Consider the following 26,416-nt stretch of genomic DNA (forward strand, 5'->3'; position numbering starts at 1 on the left):
TTCTCTCTCTGCTGAGATGTGCAGACATTCTAGGAGGAAAACTGTAATTATATCTAGGACAGATGCACAAGGCTGTTGTACTTTAGAGAGGAGGTTTACAGATTGCAAATCCACACTGTAAGAGTGAGGAAGTCACAAATGAGTTTGGTAGGACAATATTAAAAGGACAGAGTGACTTGGAGTTTTTCATAACTTAAAATTATTCCTTTTCTCACTGTCCATAATAAAACAATCTTTAACCAACCATTGGGAGACAAGTACACTACACTGATTAGTTCTTGAAGAGCTGCTTATGTGCTAAGATGCTGCCATTTATTCTCTTCATAAACAAGTATTTGCAAAACCCAAAACACAAAAATCCCCACAGAATTAGAATCAGCATATTTTATGCCTATTAACTCAGACATTGTCCAATTTATGGTCATAAAAAGGTATAATTAACTATGGTTATTGATCAAAGAATATCAAATATGATGCTTAAGGGAGTAATGGATCACTGCAGATATCAGGGAGGACCCTTTTGTACAGTAACAGGACTGCACAATTTTGCAGATGGGTACAGAAAGGGGCAGTGGGTGACATGGTTTTGTCTTCTTTTGAAACACTGGGTATTGGCCACTGTGAAAGACAGGATATCAAGCTTGACAAAGCTATGGTGTGATCCAGCAACAAACACTATATTCCTTCTGTGGGGCTCTCTTACTAAATTCTGGCTTCAAATGGCACTCCAAAGCTATTTGGTATATACATCATTCCTGAATTCCACATGCAGAAGGAGAAACTGACACCATTAACATTTGCAGGTAGCATGGCTTGCTGTACAGAATGTTCTCTAACATACCAGAGGGCAGAACTGGCTCTTTTTAACTAATTTAACCTATTTTAAATAGGCTTGAAGAGACATTACAGAATGATGCACACAACACTATTAAAAAAATGACTGACTTAAAAAAAAGGAAATGAAAAACGACAGCTCAAGAGCAAACACACATATTCAGCACGAACAGTGACAAAGCGCCCATGCATGTGAATATATGTGAGGGCTTTACCGGCTCTGGCTGCTGCTTGTAGCCCCAAAACTTTACCCAGACAGCACAAGAGAAAGAGAGCAAGGAAGGTAGAAGAAGCAGCTTTTAGCAAAAAAATTGAAGCATTTTTCAGGCAAGTTAAGTAGCATGATTCTTTTCCAATTCCAGGCTCTACTGACAAGAGAAATAATGAGCAGAAGTCTGTTTAATGTCCACTGGCTAAACTTAATTACAAAATACATGGACACCACAGTTCAGAGTCAGCCAGATTCTAAATGTGTGCTATAAAGCAACAGATCAGGTTGTTAATTAGCAAATTTGAGCTACCATTAATATGGCTCAGGAGCTGAAGAAGAACAATCTGCTAAAGTGCTTGTCAGTAGAGCTGATCTTCTACATTTAGTTCTCTATATTATAAAGATGCACACCCACACTAAATGTAACAGTATATAAAGAATAGGTTTCAAAATGGGAAATCATACGTAGAGGAAGACCTGTATAACATTAAACTTTTCTCATTCAAGCCAAGCGATAAATATCTTATTGCTTTTAGCTAGGGTTAAAGTTGAAGTCCTTCTGAGTGACATTTTCTTTGTTAATCCTTCAAAAACATATACATTTTAGCCTATAATGTGAGATAGTGACGTACGAACCTGTAACACTCCCCGCTGACCACCAAGCCTTCCCATGCCTTTCCCAACCCTGTTTTGAACAATATCCCATGAAACTCAGGCTAATGCTGTACACACACGAATCACAGTTCAAGAGCAAGACTCTTTCATGTACTATACATAATGCCCTTCCAACCCAAAACAAAACATTCAGAATTTGGCACTTAATCAATCATATCCCTTGGGTAATTCAAAGAGTAAAGCCAGATTTTTGCTTTCCAGCTTAGGATTTTCAAAAATGTTCCACAAAAAACAGACCATGTTTATGTCAGAGCTGTGGGCAATTCAGGTCTGACTGTCCCTGCTTTAATCCTAGTAAACTAACGAAATATTTGTATATCTGTAATTGTTGTCTGTTTACACATAAGCATCTTAACTCAACAATATTATTCAATGTGCTGTTATTTTCAATTCATGCAATGGAATGAGCACATGCATTCTATTAAAACACCTACTTATAGACCACACACAAAAATGAGAAGCTTATACTTTAAGGAGAAACCATCCTTAAGTGTCTCGAAAACACAACCACCACAATATTGTATGGCATCAAACCATTCATTCATTCAAACTGTTTAATTTCAATAGCAAATAATTACACCCATTATTTATGTGTACTGTAAAAATGTCACAATCCCTGTGGGAATAAAACCTAATATGTAGTTTTTAAGAGACAAGATCCTAGCATATAGTTATACAGATGCAAATATGCAGCACTGAGGATACACACCATAGTTTCACAAGGACCAGATCCAAGACATCTTGTATAAAGAGAATTGGTAGGGATTCCTAATAGGCCTGATTACTGTAAATGACACAGAGCTACTAGTTTTAATCACCTTTTGAGTTGCTTGAGATCCAAATTTGGTAGCCTGTAAAATGGAGAGAAAAAAAATCATTTGTTTAGATCAACTTCATTTTTTCCCCCTAACAGACAGACATGGTGAGTGAAATCCTGGTCCCAGCTGAAACCAATGGGAGTTTTGATGTTGACTTCAATGGTGCCCAGGATTTCACGCTCTATTTCTTAGAACATGTTTAGCTGTAAAGAAAGTACAATCCTTACATCCTTCTTTGAATGTATCAACTGTATACAGAAGTGAACAAAAACTGGGATTTTTTAAAAAAAACATTTTCACAAAAGTTTCTCCCCTCATTTATTTTTTAAATATTGAAATATTGACTAGCTCTAATTGTAAGTCTATAATACTTATATAATCCCCAAGACATAGCTATAAAATGATTTGCCAAAAGGGGGCATAAAGACAGGGGAAACACTGTAGCCTAGTTTTGCCAGAAACTCCCTCTCACAACTCAGAATTCTAGATACCTCACCGCCATCTTTCCCTGATGTGCTTTCTGAGTAAATCAGTCTGACTTTATAGATCAGAGTAAGTCTACTGAACTAAAAAACTGAAACACAAAGCAACCGACCAAATCAACAATGTATAGCTCAGTGTGAAATTTCTGCAGAAAACACTAACTTGGCTTGACTCAGCACTAATCCACACCCTTGCCCCAGAAAACAAAACTCCTTTAAAAAAATGGTAAATAAATATTATTCTTCTCTTGATATCTATGCGCAGTGCTCCAATTATTTACAGAAATGCCTACCAAAGCTGTGTATGCATATCCAAAAATAAATAAGTGGAAAATACAGGAAGTAGGACCAATGTCCAAAATATGAAATTCTCATGAATCCATAGGAGAGGCCTACAGCAGATGAGAAGAGCACAAACTGAGGTGTGGCGTGGTTTGTCAAGAGTTGCTGGCACTAGATGGTAAATTACATTTAATTCTGTGGTGGGATGACTGAAAGTTTGGATGTATAAGGCTTTGGTAGCTTGATTCTAGAGGCTCCTAGTCAGGCACCTACCTCCGGCAGCTATTTCCCCTTCAATGGCCAACTTAGTATGGCTGAAAGCTGAAAAACTCTGCTGAAAGACGGAGATCCCATGAGATGGTGGTGAGAGAATGAGGACAAGTTTTAGGCCCTTTGATCTTGTAGTGGTGGGAAAAGGGGAGACACGGCTGGAACATGTTTATAAGGTGGTGGTCACATGGTTGATATTTGATATGGTGTGGGACAACAAGGACCCCTACACTTTGATTCAGGCTGTTGAGTGCAAAGTCAAAGGGATCACAGCTCATGATTTAATCATTACCATTAGTGAAAAATTATGCACACCAAAGAAGGCAGAGACTCCCAAGGATAGAACAAATGCCTTAAGATATTTTTAGCTCTCAACCACTCGTCTGTCAGTCCTCAAACTCTAAAAACCTCTTCTTTGTTCTACTTCATTCTATCTGCTTTAATTTCAGAATGTAATACTGCAATACTAAGATATATATATAAAGTATACTGCTCATCACCATAATTCTGAAAGAACAACAAAACACAAGCCCGTCACTGCAAAACAAAAGTCACAGTAGAATATAGCTTTATAGATTCTGGTCAAAAGAACAGCATGCCAACATCTGGAAAAAGGTATGCTAGAGCTCAAAAGGGAAAGGAATGGAACATAAGCACACCTGTGAACATGATTATGCCTCCATAATGTTCACTTTTCATTGTAAATTTAGATCTAGAGTCCCAAGTGTAGTTTTTAGAAACTGAACTAAAAAAACCTGCATAGCTTCTTACGCACTATGCACATAAATCTGCCTATGAAAACTTGTACCAAAGACCATGCTCAGCTTTGCTTATACTTAGTACATAAACATTTCCATTTTTTAAAATAATACATATAGGAAGGAGGGGGACACAGAAGTCAGCGGTTCAACTTACAATATGGAGCATTTATTATTTATTTCAAGATAAATCCCTGTCAAGAGGCCAAATAGAGCTAACAGAATACTTAGACCACTGCAACAATAAGACTGAAAAATTTTCTTGGTTACTTACACCCTCTTTAGCTGCTGAGGCAAACTTGCTGGCTCCAGTTGTAAAACTGCTCCATCCCTTTAAAAAAAAAAGGGGGGGGGGGAGGAGGAGGAAGTGACTAAGCTTAATTTAACATGTAATAGTGAAACAAAGTCAATATATTCTGTAGCACACCCTGTTTTGTAACCATAAGAGATGCCCACAAATTGAGACAGATTTGTTTGTGGCAAAGTTCCACTGAACTGTAAAAAATACTGCAATGACTTTCCCTTGTTCTCTTGTGCATTCCCATAGTACAAACCCTGATGATAATGACGGTAACACGAACAATCCTGAACATGGGTTATTCTAGTGGAGAAAACTTCACAATGCTTTTGTTTCTCTCTAAATACAAACATTTTCACAATGATAGCAAGAGAAGACAAAATGTTGGTAGAGCCCGAATAAGTACAGGACACGGCAAGAATAGTTTGCGTTTTGTGAAAGTTAACATCTGGGGGAAAGGGCAAAGGGCAGAGTGAAACTTAGGTATAAGCCTGGAAGAAGGTGAAAAGGGAGCCAAGGGCCAGTGCATTCAAACAAAACAAAACAAAAAAAAATTAAGGGGCTCATAAGAAGCAGATGCAGATACATTATTGATTTTTTCCTTGTTTATAAGAAAGCTTAAAACAATTTCTAGTTGGTTTTTTTGGGCCTTATAAATACCAGGAATATAAAGCCTTGTTTTGCCTGTTTTTTTTCTAGAGATCTCCATCAAGTTCAGGAAACTCAATCAGTAGTTTTCTCAACCCTTAGTTAATGTAATAGGGTGTGGAATCTATAATGAAGATTTTTTCCTCATGGTTTTTTTGGTCAGGAATTTAATAAGGAGCTACCAAGAAAAAAGGTGACAGTTTAACCATTCTCATTAAACTTTCTTTCTCTATCTATTGTTCAGCTTGCAGTTCCTTGATACTTGTGATATAATACGATTAGTTACCCAATCATGCAGAAACTTTCAATAAAAACATGAAGACAAGATTTGAATTTCTAATGTAAAAACAAACAAACAGAAAAAATCTTTGGCATACTTTTCAGGCCTTCTTTATACACATTGTAAAGAAACAAGGAAGGGAAGGGACACAGACAGATTTTTTTCCTTTGCAGGCCACCTGCAAATAAATTTGTTAAGCTATGGAGCTGCACTACTTCAGTACTACTTAACAACAGCTGCATGGATCAGATATACCCCTATAACTGCCCCATATAGTATGCCAATTTTGAAGCACAGATATTCCAGTGGTACATGGACATTTGTGAGCATCTCTGCAAAAAAACTGAAAATAATACAAGAAAAGATCAGGGTGCTTTGCTCATCATGCTTTCCACTGAATTTAGCTAGTCCATAAAAGAAGTTGGAGGGTCTGTACTCAACAGTCCCTTTAAATACTCCAGTAAAATCCCTTCATTAGTAGTCTCATCTTGCTGTGTTTCATTCTGATAAAAGGAATGACAGTGATGGTGCTGATGTGCAAATGGCAAGATTTCTTGTAATTCTGATGTTAAAAGTAGGCTCACGGGACAACAGACAACCTAAACTGAAATTCCAGATGCTCTTTATAGAGCAGGTTTGATAACTATTTCTCTCATCTCAGCCTAATCAGCATCAACTATACAGCAAATTCCTCTCATACATTATAAAGAAAATTGTTTTCCTCAATCAGATGAGAATTCAAGCAAATTATAAACTTCAACCACAGGTGTTTATGTTAACATAAAGGTGTTTAAGCTGCAGTTTGTGTGTTTAGTCACAAGAGGGCATTTTAGTCACTAGTTTCAATCAGATCACATTTGAATAATGTCTGACAAAGATTTAGATCAGTGGCTCTCAACCTTTCCAGAATACTGTACCCCTTTCAGGAGTCTGATTTGTCTTGTGTACCCCCAAGTTCCACCTCACTTAAAAACTCCTTGCTTACAAAATCAGACATAAAAATATAAAAGTGTCACAGCATCCTATTATTGAAAAATTGCTGACTTTCTCATTTTTACCATATAATTTATAAATCAATTGGAAAATAAATATTGTACTTACATGTCAGTATATAGAGCAGTATAAACAAGTCTGTATAAAATTTCAGTTTGTACTGACTTTGCTAGTGCTTTTTATGTAGCTCGTTGTAAAACTAGGCAAATATCCAGATGTGTTGATGTACCCCCTGGAAGACCTCTATGCATCCCCAGGGGTATGCATACCCCTGGTTGAGAACCACTGATTTAGATGATACAGCAGTATTTTACTATAAAAAAACCTGAGAGGTACGTAAGGCATGTGCTTGTGAATTGTGTCAATTATAGAATTTGATATGTAATGTGAATACTAAACATTTTTTCACCCATTTGTGAACACCTTTTCCAATGACCCCCACCCTTCTTTAGAATCCTGTGCCATATGGAACTTCTACCCCATTCCTTCCCCATATTTGAAAGTACAAAACTGTATTTGAAGGGTTGTGTTCAGATGAATGCAGATGTAAGTCTGAATGCCTCTACACTAGGTCACGATGCTGTAATGAAATATTGCATTCACCATGCAATAAACTCTAGGAAGCAAAACACCTAGGCATGTGTCAAATATGAGAGCTGCAAACCCAAGGAAACCTTCCAGACCCGCTAGAATTATCTCTGATGGGATCATCAGGTCACAGAGAAGAAAGTAGGAGCACAAAAAAGCAGCCACAGGGGATGGGGCAGGGAGGTTTGTTGGTTTCACTTAAAGATGTAACCCATTCAGGAGTTCCATGAAATGCAAAAGTCAGTTTGCTCAGACTTTATATGTATGTTCTTAATGCAGAAAGTAACCATTTGCAATGGGTATTTGACTTCTATGGCTGAGGGGAGACCGACACCGAGAGAGTGTTGGAGGGAAAGGGAATAAGGATATTACATACTCTTACAAATATGAGCAATCCTTAAAGGAAAATCCAAATCTCCCCACATTTTTCCTTAAATCAGGTATCACCAAACTGTCTATTTATACTCCCGTCACCCATCACTAGGACATCTCTTGCCCCTGGTAAACAGTTCACTACTTGTAGTTGCACATTCCTTGGCAACAGTAGAGTGGTCAATTCTTTTAGTGTTAAGATGTTTGGAATCCTTTTAGGACTGTCTCCACCTGTCTTTTGGACCAGCATTTTAGGCTTAATGTGTTGGAGGAGTCAGGACTTTTGATCAGATTGCTTTGAGAAGACACAGAAGTGTCAATAACAGAAATATGCAATGTTCCCCAGATGCACCTGTATTGCATATTTCCCTGTTACAGCTATTAATTTTCTCTCTATTCATATTCCCATAATCTGGGCTACAAATTGAGGAACACACTGCTAAGAGTCACAGAAAGCTCAGAGAAAGAATCTCCTTACCGAGTATAGCGAAGACATGGCATTATTGAGGAAGTCGTCATCCTTTTTCGGAGGGTTGACTGTGTTCCCAAATCCCACATAGCGATTCTCTTGGCCACTAAATCACACACCATCAGAAAACAACGGTAATTATACATTTCATTAAAACTATCAGACTGAAAATATAAATTATAAGATACGGCTGAATTTTTGCTTCTTTGTTTTAAAGATTTTCATACACATGGAAGTAAAGGACTGGTAGAATTTCCATCAGCAGTGGAGGTAAACTGTGTGCATGACTCCCCCATACAGCTCCACTTTTGCACCTTATTTCTAACATGTAAGAACACCACTAGACAATTATGTAAAGCTAGTGAATGTGCACTGCAGACAAGAAAGCCTCCTTGCACATTTTATCATCTCAATAAATCTTCTCCTGTGGTATAACAGATCAGTTAGTTTCTTCAGAGCTGTGGTCTCTTTTTGCATACAACTCATTGCATTAACTGAAGAACCTAGTGGTAGCATTATTAAATACCTGAATTTCACACACTTTGCTCTAGGCTATTGAATCTGAAAGCTTCATAGACCAGGAGGCCACCATGGTGATAAAACTATTGTCTATATTTGACTCACGAGCCTCAGCTTCACTGCACATCAAACCTTTCCTTGATACATAGGAAAGAAAAGACCCTTTTTAATGCTTTTATATCCAATCCTTTGACATGTATTATCACTTATTTATTTAGGATGTGACCATAGTCTATTATGGCCCAATGGATTAACAGAGGCATATGTAAACTGACGGAAAATAATAAGGCCCTAGTCTAGGGTATTCTGAAGGGCTATGACACACAATGGTTGATATAGAAGTGTCTAATTTAATAAACATTCCTTGCAAGTCAAATAACTTTACCCTTGATAGGAGCTGAAATCATCATTTAACCAGTCTTCAAAAGCTTTGTCGGAAGAGCCAGCTGCATTCTGGGATGGTCCAGCAGAACTAATCAAATGAAGGATTTTTAGGAAGTTAAACTACATGAAGCATAAAGAAACAAATGACTTTGCTCATCACAGAAGCTTGTACCGAAGACAGATCAGAATTTTACATCCATCAGGTGACAGCATCTGAGTATCTTAACTTGTGGAGAAAGAAAGCTGCAGACAAGTCCACAAACAATGGTCTTCAGACCACTTTTAGTTTGCTAGCACTTGTTGGTTATTGTAGAACTTACCAATCACAAGTTCCTGGTTCTCCTTGTTTCTAGTTCCTTGTACAGGTAATCCTGGCTCTTTATTGTCAAGAAGAACCAGAAGCACCTGAAAGCAAGATATGCTTCTACCAGGGATCCAGAAACAACAGAGTAAGAGAAACATGGATACCTTCAGGGACTGGAGCCACCAGCTAGAATAGAGCTGACAGCCATGAAAGGGAGAGGGCTATTAGGGGTGAAAGTGGCAGAGGGGACCAGGTGTCTGACCATGACTGAGGGGAGATGGTGCATACAGCCACAGTGAAGTGTATCCAGGGAAGAAAGGGGAGACAAAGAATGGGACAGAAGAAAAAACAAAAATAGGCAAGACATTTGCTGTATTCTGGACAGCTACAATACACTAAAGGCTTTCCTATTTTGAATGTAAGGAAATACTGCAGTAGCCAATTGGGAAATTATGCAAGTACAAGTAGGAGAGACTGTAGCTAGTATAATTACAATCTGTATTAAGATGTGGTCCACACTGAAGAAAGTTTAGATACCACTGCTGTAGGCCAAGGAACCTGAAGCTTGCCCAAATTCTTTGCTAAAAGATACACCAGAAAAAGATTCAGCGGGGAGGACAGGGTGGTCAAACTAATATGCCATCACTTCCTATCCAAAGTCAGAGATAGCGAGATCAAACTGTATGAGATAGCGAGATCAAACTGTATGAGAACTGGGTAACTAGAATACAGACCGATGAGCTGAAGACAGGGCCATCTTGGGCTGAGGTGGAGTCCAGTTTCTGGCAGTAGAAGTTTCAAGAGACCATTCCTTGCCCTCAGCTAAAGTAGCCACCTAAAGAGGGGAGAAAGTGTTAAGAACCTGGTAAGGTCCTCATTTTCAAGTAAAATAAAAATGTAGAAGTAACCTTCAATAGAGTGTCAACAATCAGTTGGAGCAGCCACAGAAGCAGGCAAAGTAGGGATTGCTGCATGGGACAGAGGGTAAAATGGTGTTTCGCTCATGCTGCTCCCCCTCCGAGCATTCCCAGATCCAGAGCCTTGCAAGGAAGACCTCCTTCATAGTGGGGACAGTAGCATCCAGGTGGTGACTCCCTCTCAGATGGTCTTGGGGAAAAACTGCTGGGAGGAACCAACCAGCCAATGACAGCAACTGCAGAGGCAGCCAAAGCAGGGCTGTGGCCATTCAGAGGTTTTCCTACAGTTTTGCCTGGACTTTTCCCCAACTGTTTCCTGCAAAGTTCTCCCTTGTGTTCCCCTTCACCTTAGGTTCCATAGTTGCCCAACTTACCTTCTTCTTCCCTGTCCTGATAGAGACCTGTCCATCCCAGCTCCCCAAAATAGTAAAGATCTAAGGACTACAGTATGAGAAACCAGGCAACTTTAAGCTATTGAGACGTTCCCTCTTTTAGCTGCAGAGTGTCCCAGACCAGCAATTCATAAGTGGCACAACTACACCTCTCTGGGCAAACCAATTTCAAAACTGTGTAAGCGCTCTAGCCAGTGTAGAATGTAGCTTCTCAATTTAGTGGTGCAGGCCAGCATAAATGCACAACCCCTGCGTGTTCAAGTCTCTGCAATTTCCAGGTACGTATTTGAATTCTGAGGGGTTTTATTTTGAGAAATTGCACAAAGCCTCCTTTTGGAATGATATTTCCAGTGCAAGCATGGATTTTGCTGCTCTTTATGGTTCCACTTGCTCTTGGCAGAGTAATCTGCCATTTTGCATCCACCAAAAAAGAAGTGCTGGCAATTAAGTGGGCCCTTTGCGTACAACAATCTGATGCAATAACAAGCTGACTCTCAGCTGGTGTAAACTGGCATAGATCCCTTACCTTCAACTGAGCTACAACAAATTACACCACTGATAATCTGGCAACCATGGCCAAAAAAAACCCAACGACATTAATGAAAATTTCTAGAGAACAAGCTTTTTGCAGATTACAGAACTGCAAGGCTTATCCTCTCTCAGGAGCTGCAACAGGTTTTTACAAAGATGTTCCAAGATTTAATAAGTGTTTGTCAAGTGCTTTGAGATTTTCAAATGGGAGGCATTAAGGACGCACAAGTTATTATTCATCTACGTTTACCTTATCTCTAAAGAGAGCTGCAGCTTTGCTGTTGTATTTCTCCTGCATTGACCAGCAGGGATCATAATCCTCCTGAGACTCCAGAAATTCTCGAAATTTACCATTACCACCCGCCTTCATCTTCTCCAGCTCAATGTCTTTCCATTTGTCCATAGTGACAGAGCGTACAAAGCTGGAAATCAGAATTAGAGAGGAAACACCTCACTTTTTATTTATTGCTATAATCCCATTATAATATTATACCATAAAACAAAATTAAAACACCTCAGTGGCAGCTATGCCAAAAATTAAGCCTTTAGAAGTGCCACTGATAGCAGTTGCACTTTTACTGAGATTGCTTCCTACCCTGCAGGGAGGAAAAGCACTATAGCGAAAAAGCCTTATGAGTTTTCCGTTGGAAAAAAAAATTTGAATAGTGAGTTCCACTTAAAAAGGAGATAAACAGTCTGTACAAATGAAACAAAATGTACGTATCCTAACCCAAATTCTGAATTGCCTGTCAAAATCACGTCACAGAAAATATTTTCCAGACATTTTCCAAACTGTTTGCTACTCTTTATCACCACTTATCCCTCAGGAGTGCACTTAGAATGAACTTCAGGTACTCAAGTCATCTGTCTTATACCTAAAATAACCTCATCCAAGGGCATTTATGACTGGGATTAGTGTCCCTCAGCTTTGCTTTGGGCCACAAATTAGTGCTGCTGCTCATTATTCCACATGAAAAACAAATAGGCCCCAATTGTTAATGCTTAAATATTCCATCAAAGAAAAGGTAAAAGATCTCCTCTTCACCAAGGCCCTACAAAACTTTGCTCCATCTACATCTCTATGCTTATTTCCTCTTATCCTCTCTTGATCCTTATCCATCTCACATCTCCCTTTGTCTCTGTGCTTCATACCTTCTTTCATGTAGCAGTTGGAATAGTTTCCACTTCTTATTCACTAACACTCTGGACTCCCTATTCACCTTCAAACCATCCTTTTAAAAACCACTTCTAAGTGTCTTCCTGGTATTAGTGTTCTCATTCCTGAATTCTCCTTTCCCTCCCTTATCTGAATAATTGTTCCATATTCTACCTCTCTGTATTAGATTTAGACCCAGGACCATACACGTGCGTCTGTGTTGGAAGGGGTAGAGGTTGTTTTGTTCTTTGGCTCATTTTAGAAGAACATAAAAGCACTTTGTGTACTCGACAGGAACCTCGATAAACAACATACATTCTATGTTCTGTAATGCACTATGTACATTTATAGCACTACATACATGCTTTATAGTAGTATTACGATAGTTTTAAAATTGAAATAAGACAATCTGGTACCACTAGAGTTCTTTAGCTTACAAGAACAGACAAATTTAAAGTAGGATACAACATGAACAACTGACAGGACTAGAGATCTCCTAAATCTCTCCATAACATTAAATTTGGTTCATGGAGAGGTAACATACTGCCGTAACCTAACTTTATCATATGTGTACTTATAATACTAACTCATTTTTGGTTTCTAGATTCCACAGTGGATTAGCAATACGTCATATTCTGATTTTCAAAATTCTAGATTTGCTGTTCTACTGAAGAATGGCAAACTTGCATCTCCACAGCTATATCCAAAAAAAATACTCCTTGCAATAACTTCCATTTTTTTCCCCTGAAGAGAAAATTGTAAATCTGGTCTGTGTTTGTTCCCAAGACTGACCTGAGGTGAACTCCCAAGCCTCTGTGTTTTCCTGAGCATTCCAGACAGATCCAGATTCCATAGGTCACACTCACCCATTGGGGGTTAAACGCACCACACTCAAAACAGACCTATAAGAGAAAAAATATTGTCCATAACTCTCAGTCATCATTTGTTCCAGGTAAAACTTTCAAAGTACGGCCACAGAAAATCATAAAAAAGCTACTCACAGCAAATAAATTCAGAATTAGGAGTTGTTAGTGTTTAAAGACTTCTTCCTCATGTATATAACTTCTATTAGGTAGTCATTTAGAAAGTGCCTGGAGGGTTTAATGTTTTATAGGCAGAACCATTCATGTTAACTGACTCAGACTAGAGAAATACAAGCTAAACTGATGTTTCTATCTCTAGAAAGACTGAATTAAACACTCTATCCCGCAGGGCACCATATAAATATATTATGAAATAACTTTGTTTCACATGTCCATAAAGAACAAAACATACATAATCAAAATTTATGCTTTTTTGGATTGTTTTGAGGGGGAGAAAACAGTCCAACAGGTAAAGAATAAGGTGGAATTAGTTTTATGTCACGGAGAAAAAGTTAGGACTGAATTAATGTTCCAGTGATCTGACCATCTGACAGCAGTCACAAACATAATTGCAACTAGCATGGTTCTAGCACCAATCCAGGGAGGCATTTAAAAAAAAAACAAACAAACATACTTGTGTATTGGGCAGCTTCTGTTCTTCTATAGCAGGGATTCTAAATATAGTTTGTCATCATGTCATGTCGGGGCAACTGATTGAAAGTTTCAAATATAATTACAAATCCCTAGGGTGTACAGGAGGACTTCAAAGGCAGATTACCATAAATATGGTAGCATATTGACAAGATTATTTTGTTTGCATTAGAGTATAAACATAAGATGCTTTAAATAGAAAGTTCCTATTCTTAAAATATGTAACAATGTCCCAAAACAAAATTATCTGAGGGATTGGCTGACAAACCACCAATGGTTTACTGAATCACTGGAACCACCCAAAGAAGTTATGCCCAATGCTTGACAGTATTGTAATACAATTTAATGAAAGTATATACATATCCACATCTGTACCTTAAAATTGACTGGCTATGCTAATACCATTAATTAAATCTTCAGAGAACAAATTCAGTTGTCTGAAATGGGCTGAAAAGTATTTGTTGCTGCTTAATTAAATATATATATATATATATATATATAGACCTTCTTACATTGTTCTCATCTTGCACTCTGACTTCTTTAAGAACTTTCCTTGTTCTTGGACTTGCCATGTTTCTATAATGGGGGAAACACAATTTTAAAGACTTTAAATCAACTTACATATTAAGTGCTGATCAAATGCTCGGCACTTGTACAAGATGCAAAGACTATCCCTGCAGCAAAGAGTTTACAATCTAAAATTTTTGAAGAGGCACAGTCAATTGTGTATTTGTTCCTTGTTACAAGAAACACTTATGATTAATAAAAGGGGTACTTGTGGCACCTTGGAGACTAACAAATTTATTAGAGCATAAGCTTTCGTGAGCTACAGCTCACTTCATCGGATGCATGAAGTGAGCGGTAGCTCACGAAAGCTTATGCTCTAATAAATTTGTTAGTCTCCAAGGTGCCACAAGTACCCCTTTTCTTTTTACAGATACAGACTAACACGGCTGCTACTCTGAAACTTATGATTAATATAACACATTTAAGGAAAAATATGTATTTTTCAATTTACTGTGTGCATTTGGCACTTTGCATCGTCAGTTACAGTTGCTGTTTTATGTATCAATGGAATATCACTAGTGAAGAGCTTGCAGGGGGCTCAGGTGCCTGCTCTTCCATAGCTCTATAAGAATATGGTTAGCAGCAGCAGATTCAAAACCTGAACATTTACACAGTAATACGTCGGCAGGCATACACATACAAATGTAGCGGGTGGCAGGAGAGGCAACCCAAAACACTTTTGATTATGTTGCTGTCAAGTCCACCCACTCCCCCTGCTTAAATACCCTTATAAACCCTAACCAGGGTCCCAGCAAAGGAGCAGAAACCCTTATAAAATGTAAATTTAAAAATTCTGTACATGCTATTTAAAGGGCACTCTAAGAAAGTTGCTTTTTATGAAAAATAATTTTGAAAAAGGTTGACAGTTTCCCTTAAAAATATATTTTAAGGAATACATTCTGATTATTGTAAGTTTTTATGTAAAATATACTTTAAGCTCTGATCAGTTCTGCAATACTGTACTACAGACTTGACAATTTGCAAGTGGCATGAAAAGTAACAACTGCTAAAGTGCATGAAGCGAAGTTATACTACAGATTTTAGGATATACATTCAGCAAGGAACCTGGATTTACATGTAGTACATTTATCTGAAGCACTGACAGACACTAAACACATTCTGATAAATGGGATTGCAACCTACATACAATTTACTTGTTTAGGATGTAGGGTGAAATATAACAATTTGGATAAGTGGAAATTATTCAAAGCTTATCATAAATAGGGTTTTATGGTATTTATTTTGCTGTACTTTAAACACTACCAGCTCTTTTTTCCTAATTCTTCACACCCCAAGCTTTTCCCTACCAAAAAAAGCTATTTGAACGTCCAAAATTCACTAATAAATAGACATAGAAATGTCAGGCTGACCTAGGAGCAATGCAGAGCACTACATTCAGAATACAAGAGGGACTAGGAAAAAAGCAGAAAAGAATGGGTCAGTGTTTGAACCTATTAAAAAAAAAAATCAAAGACTCATTTCAAATTTGAAGGTCTTTGAATGAAGAAAAGGGCATTGCCTCAGCTGTCTGTGACACTTCCATATTACTGTTTTTGAGAAGCGTGGTTTAGTGGACTACACACAGGCCTGAGGCAGCTCTAATTATGTTTTTTTACTCTCACTTAATGCGTGCCTTTAAGCAAATAGCTAAATCCTTTCCTCCTCTTCTGCAAAATGAGAAGAATACTACTTATTCAATTCACCAATTTATTGAGGGAGTTAATATTCACAACACTTTAAGGTGTAAATGACTATGTAAGTGCTAAGTACCATTCCAAAACACAGACATGTCCACAACTGGAGAAAGTCAAACCAATTTCCAACCTTCACATTGTGTTTTTCCCCCTGTAAAAAATCCCTTAAATCTTTAATTTGTGCCATCCCTGCCATACAGATTTAGAGTAAACACTAACCTGGACCATCTTTCCTGTGAATTACAACACTAACATGCAGTGCTACAGCAAAGCTGTGCAAGGCCAAGGGCTGGTATCCAAATACCAGCTCTCTCAGTGTAATTCATGAAAAAATAAATACAAAATTGCTACACATCATCACTGTTGAAAGACGAGGTTATTTATATCTTTGAAGGATTTCAGTCTATATTAGGTATTCCTTTTAATTCATGGCCATTGAAAATAATGCAATAAAGGATGTAATATTTGTATAGCGGTGTTTATTTTCATGCCATTTGGAGGACAATCTTCTGTTTTTAAACTTATACTCGTCATCTAGCATTTGTTCTTTTTTAATCATTAATCAGATCATCATTAGTTATTCTTTGTTGAGCCAAGAAAGATTACCCACTCTACAGGCTTTTCTGTTTAAAAATATAAGAGTGTTATTAGGTTACATTGTAATTAATGCTTGATGAAGCACAATATTTCAGCTGCCCTTTCTCAAACTTAAATTTATTCAATTTTTTGATGTTGTTGGTTCATTAATCAGGACAGAAACAGCTTTTATGTCTTGTATAATGTAAAAAGAATGACAAGTAATCTTTTTTCCGACTGCACTATTTTTCCAATGGGATTCTGAAACTAAAGTTTCTCTTATATACCTTGCTCACATCCATTTGAAGAAGGAAATATATTGATATATATTTTTGACCATAATCTAGTCAAAAACTGCAGCAAATAAGCTTCCATGGATCTGATGTACAGGGCTCCATTTTCTCTTTTGTCAGTGGTGGGAAGGGGGGGAACCTCCCTCGTTCCATTACACACACATTTCAAACTGGACAGGGAGAAGAGATTAAAATGTTTCAGGTCTTTTATTTCTGAATTTAAATATTAATCTAATTAACAGTGGTAATCTGTTGGTAGATAATGAGGGTGGGGAATATATTTAGTTACATCATTTTCTTCTGTTCTCTTTCAACTCTGCCTCCACTCTCTTTTAAAGGGTTGTTATTTCAAATTTGCAGAATGGTGCATAGGTATGTGATATAGTCTCTCTCTGGTGTTATTTGCCTGCCCTCCTTCTCCCTCATCTAGAAATGCTAGAGTAGGTTTTCATTCAGAATAGTGGGGAAAAGAGACAGGGGCTGTCTACTCCAATCAGAAAACCTTCTAGCCTTACTGGCCAGAGATCTAAACAGACGGCCCATTCTGGAAATTAGGCTCCTCCTCTGGCCACGATACACTGTGGTTCTGGTGGAGGAGGAAGAGTCTGAAGCAAGTCTTTTGGCCTAGACTTGCACTGGTTAAGGAGGGAGAGATCTGACTGCCCTGCTCAATACACTTTGCTTCTGCTCCCCTACCCCTTCCTCCATGGTGCTCATCAGCGCTGCGTGATGGGGGAGGTTGAAAAAAACGAAGTCAGGCTGCGAAGCTGCTCTCCCCCTACCCACAAGGCTCCATCTGGCTGGCAAAACACAGAGGACTCAAGTGGAGAAGGAACTTAAGTTCCTGATTCAGATGACATAGCTGTAAAGTGGGATTCCATTACTCAAGAAAGCATTACAGGGGTAGTTATAAAGCTGTGACTCCCATGATCACAGCAACTTTACAGTGCTATGAAAGTCATGAATCTTCACAGCACCTCTGTGAGGTAGACAAAAATATCCATTGTACAGGTAGGGAAAGGGAGGCAGAGAGAGGTTAAGTGAATTACCCAGAGCTAACGAGAGACCTATTGAACCAGGATTAGAATTCAGAAGTCCCTGGCTCCTAGTTTTGTGCTCAGACTATGTCTCTCTCCAGTATTCTTTACTAGTAGTCCTCTAAATCCCAAGTCATCTAGTCCCCCCAATGTTTATTTTCTATGTGAATGTGATTCAATTATGGGTTCATCTATTCCAAGCATCACACAGTCATTAAAGTCAACCTAGAAATACAGCAGAACCCTGTTTATTCTACCCTCCATTACCCAACAATCTTTATACAGACAACAAGAGCACAAAGGTCCAGAAGAGGGCAATATCTCTCGGGGCCGCTAGATGACGCTGCAGCATTGCACTTTCCTATTGTACGGTTTCTCCAGATTTTTGATTATATGATCTGGCCCCAGGTCCCAACTAGATCAGATAAACAGGGTTCTGCTGTAGTCTAAAAGTCAAGCCACAACCATAGTAATACACTAAGAGTTCACAGCTTTACACACACATTTGCAGATATTGGTCATCTTCCGGCATTCAGCTGAGGAACTGGCAAGAACAATTAGAATTTGTAATTTTGTTTGGAAGTTTGGCTCCTTGAACCTGCATTGTGGACACAGAACACTTTAAATTACAGTATAGCTGAATTACTGAACCACTGTGCAGTCACCTAATCACCACTGCCTCTATTCTTCAGTACACTAAACACTGTTTTCCTGATTTTCTACAAATTATAAATACTGAAAAGGCAGAGAACAAATTATAAAGAAAAGTAACATTTATCTTGTGGAAATAAGTTTTCTTTAAGGAATGTAATTGTTTAAAGTATTCCCTCCAATATTACAGAGGAAAAGAAGATTCAATATTGAATGGAAAAGAAAGTTTGTCTGAATTGTGTATTTATGGCAAACATACCTACAAGTTAACTATGAAATTTTAGACTAAATGTGCCAGCTAACATTCTACAGCAGAACAAATTTACAATGGATCAGTATATTAAGTATCCTGGAATGTTTTGTTTCCTGGTCTTGAATATTCAAGTCACCTGCTTCCACACTGGAGAGTAAAAGTGTACTCTGTGTATTTCCTACAGCAATGATTTCCACAAACCAGGATGTCATCCATGCTGACTACCTCAGCACTGAAGAATCATGTTTACCCAAATCATCTATTAATCATCCTTTTGTTTTACTAAAAGCAAAGTAGTGAAGTGGTAGTAGAAGTAGCTGATCTACAAGTACAATTATGATGTTCAGGGTTTAAAACAGCTACAGCAGGACTTTGAAACTCTGACATGGTGGACTAGTCATATGGTTGAAACTCTAAAGAGTTTTGCAATACACCATATAGAGGATACTACGTAAAAAGTAAACAATGTGATGGGATAGATTCCAGATATCTTAGTTTACAGACTTCATCAGGATTAAAGATGTCTTAGGTAAGATGGTGATATCAGTCTGCGGGGCATAACTTTTTAAAATGGTTTTAACTGGTGGACAAACATTCTCAAGCCATTTTTTCCAAGTTAGATGCTTTTCCACACTGACCAGCACAACCATCTTACCTGAAACTAAGCTCAAGATGAGAAGGTGGAAGAGATTCTGAATCCACATCCCAATGAAGCCTGTAAACTGAGATACTCAGATCCAGGCTCCGTTCTTGAAGACCATTTCAGAACATGACCAGATTCCTAATGAGGCTGGAGGCTTCTCCTCTCTAGAAGACTTATGTGGGGGGGGGAGGGTGGGAGAGAGACAGAAGAGCACTGCTCTTAAAAACAGATCCAACAGACTAAGTCTTATTTGAAGCACTACTTTAAAAAAAAGCAATACGGTTTTTCCTTTCTGCCTTTAAAGCACCAGAGCAAACAATCAATATCACTGGGGAGAGGCCAGAGTGTGGTGGCTCTGGGGCCCCAGCTGCACTGATGGCTGGAAGGTGGCTACCGTCTGCAAGGCTTATGCTGGCGAAGGGACATGACCCAGCAGCCCTAACCCTGGCTAACAAGGCGCTGTCACAGCCACAGCTAGAGACACAAAGGGGCAGGACTTCAAACCCGGGGCTCTCCGCATCCCAGGACCGGGGAGGGGGGCTGCAGCGAGCTTCCTGCAGAACCCTCCCTGACAGGTGAGAAGGGCTGAAAGTGGGGGGGGGCGGGATGAGGTAGGCCAGGGCCGGGGGGGGACCGGCTCCGATGGGGGGGCGAGGTAGGCCAGGGCCGGTGGGGGGGGGAACCGGCTCCGGGGGGGGGCGAGGTAGGCCAGGGCCGGTGGGGGGGGGAACCGGCTCCGGGGGGGGGCGAGGTAGGCCAGGGCCGGTGGGGGGGGGGGAACCGGCTCCGGGGGGGGACCGGCTCCGATGGGGGGGCAAGGTAGGCCAGGGCCGGTGGGGGGGGAACCGGCTCCGACGGGGGGGGCGGGGGCGAGGTAGGCCAGGGCCGGGGGGGGGGGACCGGCTCCGGGAGGGGGGGGCGGGGTAGGCCAGGGCCGGGGGGGGGGGACCGGCTCCGGGAGGGGGGGGCGGGGTAGGCCAGGGCCGGGGGGGGGGACCGGCTCCGGGAGGGGGGGGCGGGGTAGGCCAGGGCCGGGGGGGGGGACCGGCTCCGGGAGGGGGGGTAGGCCAGGGCCGGGGGGGGGGGGACCGGCTCCGGGAGAGGGGGGCGGGGTAGGCCAGGGCCGGGGGGGGGACCGGCTCCGGGAGGGGGGGGCGGGGTAGGCCAGGGCCGGGGAGGGGGACCGGCTCCGGGAGGGGGGGGGGCGGGGTAGGCCAGGGCCGGGGAGGGGGACCGGCTCCGGGAGGGGGGGGGCGGGGTAGGCCAGGGCCGGGGAGGGGGACCGGCTCCGGGAGGGGGGGGGCGGGGTAGGCCAGGGCCGGGGAGGGGGACCGGCTCCGGGAGGGGGGGGGCGGGGTAGGCCAGGGCCGGGGAGGGGGACCGGCTCCGGGAGGGGGGGGGCGGGGTAGGCCAGGGCCGGGGAGGGGGACCGGCTCCGGGAGGGGGGGGGCGGGGTAGGCCAGGGCCGGGGAGGGGGACCGGCTCCGGGAGGGGGGGGGCGGGGTAGGCCAGGGCCGGGGAGGGGGACCGGCTCCGGGAGGGGGGGGGCGGGGTAGGCCAGGGCCGGGGAGGGGGACCGGCTCCGGGAGGGGGGGGGCGGGGTAGGCCAGGGCCGGGGAGGGGGACCGGCTCCGGGAGGGGGGGGGCGGGGTAGGCCAGGGCCGGGGAGGGGGACCGGCTCCGGGAGGGGGGGGGCGGGGTAGGCCAGGGCCGGGTGGGGGGACCGGCTCCGGGAAGGGGGGGACCGGCTCCGGGAAGGGGTAGGCCAGGGCCGGGATCGGGCTGAAGGGAGGCCAGGGCCAAGAAGCCCCGGGGGCGGGGAGGGGCCTGAGGGAGGCCGGGGGGAAGCGGGCGGCTCCAGGGATCCTGAGGGGAGCCCGGGGGCGGCTGAGGGAGGCCGGACATGCCCCACGGCGGGCCGGGGTCCCCCGGCTGAGGGAGGGTGCGGCGGGGGCCGGGAGGTCCCTGCCCGGGGCCGGGGCCGGCTCTGTACCTCCTGCGGCAGCGGGCGGCCCCGGCTTTCGCTCTCCCCCGGCTCCTCACAGCGCAGCCGCCGCCAGCCCCGGCGACGTTGCAGGTTTGCAAAGCATGCTGGGAACGGGGACGGGGTTAACCCCCTCGGGCCCGGCCTGCGGGCGGGGGGGGGCGGGCCGCACCGGAGGGGCGCGCGCAGACAGGGACGCCCAGGCAAAGGCGGGAGGAAGAGGGAGACAGACAGCGATGGGCGGACGGAGAGACACGGGCTCAGAGAGGGACACTCAAACACAGACAGAGACCCAGAGGGGGACAGGGAGAGTGAGGGGGACCAGACAGCACGCGTGAGAAAGCGGGGGGGCTAATAGGCACCTATGTAAGATATGCACCCCACCTATCTGGACGGTCCCTATAAAATGGGGAGATCCGGTCACCCTAAGGGAGACACAGGAACAGACCCCGCTGGAGCAGAGACCATGGTCCCGGCTACATTGCGCCGGGTTGTGGGCCCGGTTCCGGAACGGGCTCTGAACTCGCTGCGGCTCCTCCTCGCTCCCCTCGCCCCGGGCGGGATTGCAGGGTCCGGCCTCCGGGGCATCCCGGCCCGGCAGCGAATAGTCTGAAGCCACACAGCTTATTTTACCGGAGGTGTGAAGGTGATTTCCATCCATTGTCACCCCCAAATCCTCTCCAAAAGTGATGACGTAGCTGGCTGATGACATGAGGAAAGCGGCTGGCATTGATTTGTAAAGGTCGGAGCCAAATGTTGAGAGCCCGTTTACACTATCCCTCATTTCTTTTTAAGCGGGGACTTTAGACCCTTCAGAGCAGGCCTTTAACATTTACATTTGAAACCCAGAGAGACAAGCTGCTGGTCCTTTCCAGTGCAATGCCTGTTCCGGCCATGGTACTTAATAAGCCGTCTGTTGTCCTGCCACGGTTACATGGAAGATTAACAAGAATAACTCTCATGACTATTAACGGTGGCTACATGCATAACCCCTCCCTTACATCAACAAGAAGATAATGGACCCTGAATAGGTGTACAATGGAGGTGTGCAGTGAAACATAAAGTAAATTCCACCCCCACAATTTGCTTTTCCAGTTAAGGACAAAGTGACCTCTTCTGATAAGTGCCATTATTTTCTGGTAACATGAACTAATGTGAAATGAGGTTCCCATTATATACACGCTATATGAGAATCTAATTAGAGTATTCATCATACTATTTCTGTAATTGGTACAGGGCCCAGTGATTGGTATCAGCATTGATTCTGCAGTGTGTCTGACAGGGCTTGTGTTGCATATTCAATACTTTATGCTTGCAGCCTGGAGGGAGCACTGTTGTGCAACATTTTTCATATGTCATGGATGATGCAGAACTGGGATATTAACACTGTCTCTATTCTTGGTTCATTTACCAAACATGATCATACACACACTGTCTGGGCTGCAGAATCTTCCAGTGGCAGCCCTGGCTGGATGGATCAAAATTGCCACTAATAACCTGGAGCATGTTAATGCATTCCCTGCTCTTTCACAGAAGATACGATTTATGAATTGCATGGAACAATAAATAGTTTTGGATGCTTACATTTGCACTATGGTAGCAATATTGCAACCCTTCCTAGTATGGAAAAAGTCTTCACTAACATGATAAATCAGAAGTAGGAGTAAGTACTTGTGTAAGTGAGAGTTACAGGATCAGGCCCATTCATTCAGTGGGAATGAGACAAAGCCAGCAAAGTCTCTCTTACACAGCATACAAATGAATCAATGCAGTTCCCTAGCAAGTCTTCATTGCTCTGTTCCTGGAATCTGGGACAGGTACATAACCCCAATAAGGCCATCTCTGAAATGGAGACAGATATCTGTAGTGTGTTAGTATGAAAACATTAAAAATATTAACATGTAGGATTCAGAAAAAATGTCCTAAATTATATCTTCCCCCTTTCCTTGGTTGATTGGCTATTGGTTGGACTGCCAATATGAAACACTGTTAGCCATAGTTTTTTATCATCATGCCTAATTTCAGATACAGTAAAATGTGAGGACAAGGGACAAACTGTAAGATAGAAGGAGATATAAGGAAAATGCACTCCTTTTGGAAGATTTTTCATACTAGTTTTGATGGGTCTTTTCTCTCTTTAATTTCCCTTGGCATTCAAGTTTTGCATTGTCATTAATTATAACTTATGCAGCAATAATAATCAAATCATAATAACAGAACGTGGCCCTTTTTTAGCTCCCTGTATGTCTTCAATAGCCTCCAAATACTACTGGTAGGAAATATGATGAGACCTGGAGCTCTTTTTGGTCTTCTCTGCACCCTATGATTTCCTAATAGCATTTCTTAGAAATAAAACTTCAGTCCCTCTCCTACCCCATGATCGGTAACTAGCTGCTCATTTACACCAGATTGCCCAGCTTCCGGGAAGAAGATACCATTTTCCCTTAGAAAGCATTACACAGTGACTTGTCCCAAAATAAATACATGAATTACAGTGTTTTTGTCTGTGTTTTGAACAGTGCTGAGTTTGTTATTGGCACTTAATGCTCTCGCTAATGATAGTAAGCACTTTTGGCCCTGATCCTGCAAAGACTTAATAATATGGTTAACTTTATACACTTCAGTGATCCCAATTATTTTACTGGGATTACTCATGTGTGTAAGTCTTTGCAGGAATGGGACCGTAGGCGTTTAATGTTAATTATATTACATGAGAGAAAATAACAGAGATAAACTATGTTAAATGTTATCTTCCATCTGAAGAAGCCTCAGTAGATCTATTAATTATTATTCCATTATTTAATGTTTGCACATAGTGCCATACATATGCACAGTGCCTTACAGATTTTGTAAAGTAAGATAATTAAATTACAGAGCATGTTGTCACTGAAGTTACAGCAGAAATCTCACGTGCCTTTAATAGAATAACTACTTCTCTCTGATTGTACTATATAGCTTGCCTTGTCACTCCCTCTAGTCTCAAATACTTGCTTAGAGATGCTGCCAGCTTGTTGAAAATCACTACCTAGGGTTGTATCCACACTTGCAAAATCTGGACCCATAATTATCGACTTGTGCAGCCTACCAGTGATAGCAACAGCAGAAGCTGTAGTGTAGACAAGGCTCTGGCATTTAAAACACAAGAAGCTTATCTACTTTACAGATTCCACATTGCTACTACCAGTGGGGAATTACTTGTCCTGTTTTACTTAGTGTATACAGGGGGTAGGAGAATAATCATCTCTTCTTGAACACCTGTTTGAATAGTTTCAGGAAATTCATTGGTGACTCAGAGTCACTATCCGGCTAGTCATATTCCTGTCTCCATTCACAACACAACCCAGGACTGTTATCTTTTAATGCGTGTGTTTATCCTACTGTTCAAGTTATTCGGACATCCAGACCTTTATCTTTCTCCAATGACACTTTCTGACAGGATCAGCAGAAATTTTAGGAGGGATTAGCACTTGGATAGTCCCATTGGTCTGAAGGTTAGGCCATGCATATTTTCCAATTTCAGACATGAGTTAAGTGTGAAAGTTCTCAGCTTTAGGCAAGATAGATTCACACTTCTAATATTACAAAATTAGAAATCACATGTTCACATAAATCAAGTATGAGCTTTTATGTAACAGGTAGCTATTATTACACACAGTTGGAGTCTTCTGATAATTTTGTCTATAATAGCCAGCAAGTGCATAAGTGATGATATCATCAACCAGAACTGCTAAGAGCTTGTATTATCCATTTCATAGCAATAAAGCACTCTGGGAAAGTCATGAGACTTTTGCACTTCTTGAAGGCTTAAAGTCACTCAACCAAGACACATCACAATTTATGTCAATGCCAGTCAAAGTCATCAGAATGGCCAAGGGCTGATCCTGCTCGGCACCTGAGCCTTGAAGACACTGAACACATTGCAAAATCAGGTCCTAAATGGGTTATGGAGACTAACAGTGGTTGCTCCAGCTAGGCTGAACCCTGCTGGTGGGGAATGGAGGGGGAAGCTTGCACTGCTGCTGCCTATAGTGAACCTGTTTTCTGGACATTTGGAGTTCAGTGGCCGGTGCTTGTCAATTTGGCACATTTCAGGAGCAGTCAATCACTCAAAAATAAACGCCTGTGAAAAAATACACCCGCTCCTTCAGTCTGGCGCCTAGGACACCGCCTGATGCTTCTTAATTTACCTTAATATGCAGTGGCTGTCAAGCTTGTTGCTTAACTTTAGAGAGTATTCAAAAGGAAAATATTAGTACAAGACACTCCAGAAAATTGTGTGTATTTTTGTGTGTGTTTGCACACTGTGGTTCATGATTGTACATTTCCTGGACAGCTACACTATGCGCATGAGCCATAAGATACGTACTCCTCACTCTACACACAATTGCATACACTGTTTTAGTGACTTCTTTAGATGCCCTTGCAATACACATTGTAAAAGGAAATTTTCCTTGATCTTTTCTCCACCACATCACACGTGGTTTGTTGAAATGGAACAGTAACATCCATAATATTTTGCAGGTAGAAAAAAATAAAACAAAAAGGGGAACCTCCTACAAAAAAAGGGTGGCCGTAGGGACGGCTCAGAATTAGAGAACTCTCTTATACTTTTGTGCCGAGATGTTTTCACATCATTTGAGAAATGCAACTGTTCCATGAAACCCTGGAACAGTCATTTAGTATCAATACTCCATGGAACTTGGCAGCTGCACTGAATTACCACTTGGTCACACTGTCTAGTGAAATTGCAGCTGGAAATGTGTCTGCAATCATGCCAGCTTCTCATATTGCATGAGCTGAGATGTTCAGATGTCAGCTGGGACAGCTTGCTTTCTTGCCAGAATTAATCCCTCTTTTGGCACTCCCTCATACCCACCCAAGGCCATGCCTGTGAAGGCACCTGGAGTGTTTTTAGTGGAATGTTGGAATGCAAATCTGTGAGTCGATAGAACCCTGTTTTAAGATACACATCCGAAAGCATTCCAGTGGGTCACTTAAAGTCCTCAGCCTCCAGGATATAAAT

General features: G+C 41.8%; 1 protein-coding gene across 14 annotated transcripts in view; it reads right to left on the reverse strand.

The window, feature by feature from the left end:
• ARFGAP1 (ARF GTPase activating protein 1) overlaps positions 1-21,502 on the reverse strand; it is a 33,129-nt gene extending 11,627 nt beyond the window's left edge. For 5 of the 14 annotated variants that reach the window (XM_048820806.2, XM_048820805.2, XM_048820802.2 and 2 more), the window contains exons 1-9: positions 18,366-18,460; positions 14,208-14,271; positions 12,974-13,083; positions 11,276-11,447; positions 9,920-10,020; positions 8,883-8,969; positions 7,988-8,084; positions 4,605-4,661; positions 2,539-2,571 (exon numbers count right to left, since the gene is read on the reverse strand). In XM_048820806.2, coding sequence (XP_048676763.1) covers positions 2,539-2,571; positions 4,605-4,661; positions 7,988-8,084; positions 8,883-8,969; positions 9,920-10,020; positions 11,276-11,447; positions 12,974-13,083; positions 14,208-14,271; positions 18,366-18,394 — 750 coding nt within the window. In that variant the 5' untranslated portion in view covers positions 18,395-18,460. Of the gene's footprint in view, positions 1-1,049; positions 1,080-2,538; positions 2,572-4,604; positions 4,662-7,987; positions 8,085-8,882; positions 8,970-9,919; positions 10,021-11,275; positions 11,448-12,973; positions 13,084-14,207; positions 14,272-16,819; positions 16,996-18,365; positions 18,461-19,421; positions 19,582-21,402 lie in introns of those variants that run through there. The other 9 variants (XM_048820804.2, XM_048820801.2, XM_075118693.1 and 6 more) reach the window with 6 other exon arrangements.
• Positions 21,503-26,416: the final 4,914 nt, after the last annotated feature.

This window comes from Caretta caretta, chromosome 13 (genome assembly GCF_965140235.1).
Source record: "Caretta caretta isolate rCarCar2 chromosome 13, rCarCar1.hap1, whole genome shotgun sequence".
NCBI lineage: Eukaryota > Metazoa > Chordata > Testudines > Cheloniidae > Caretta > Caretta caretta.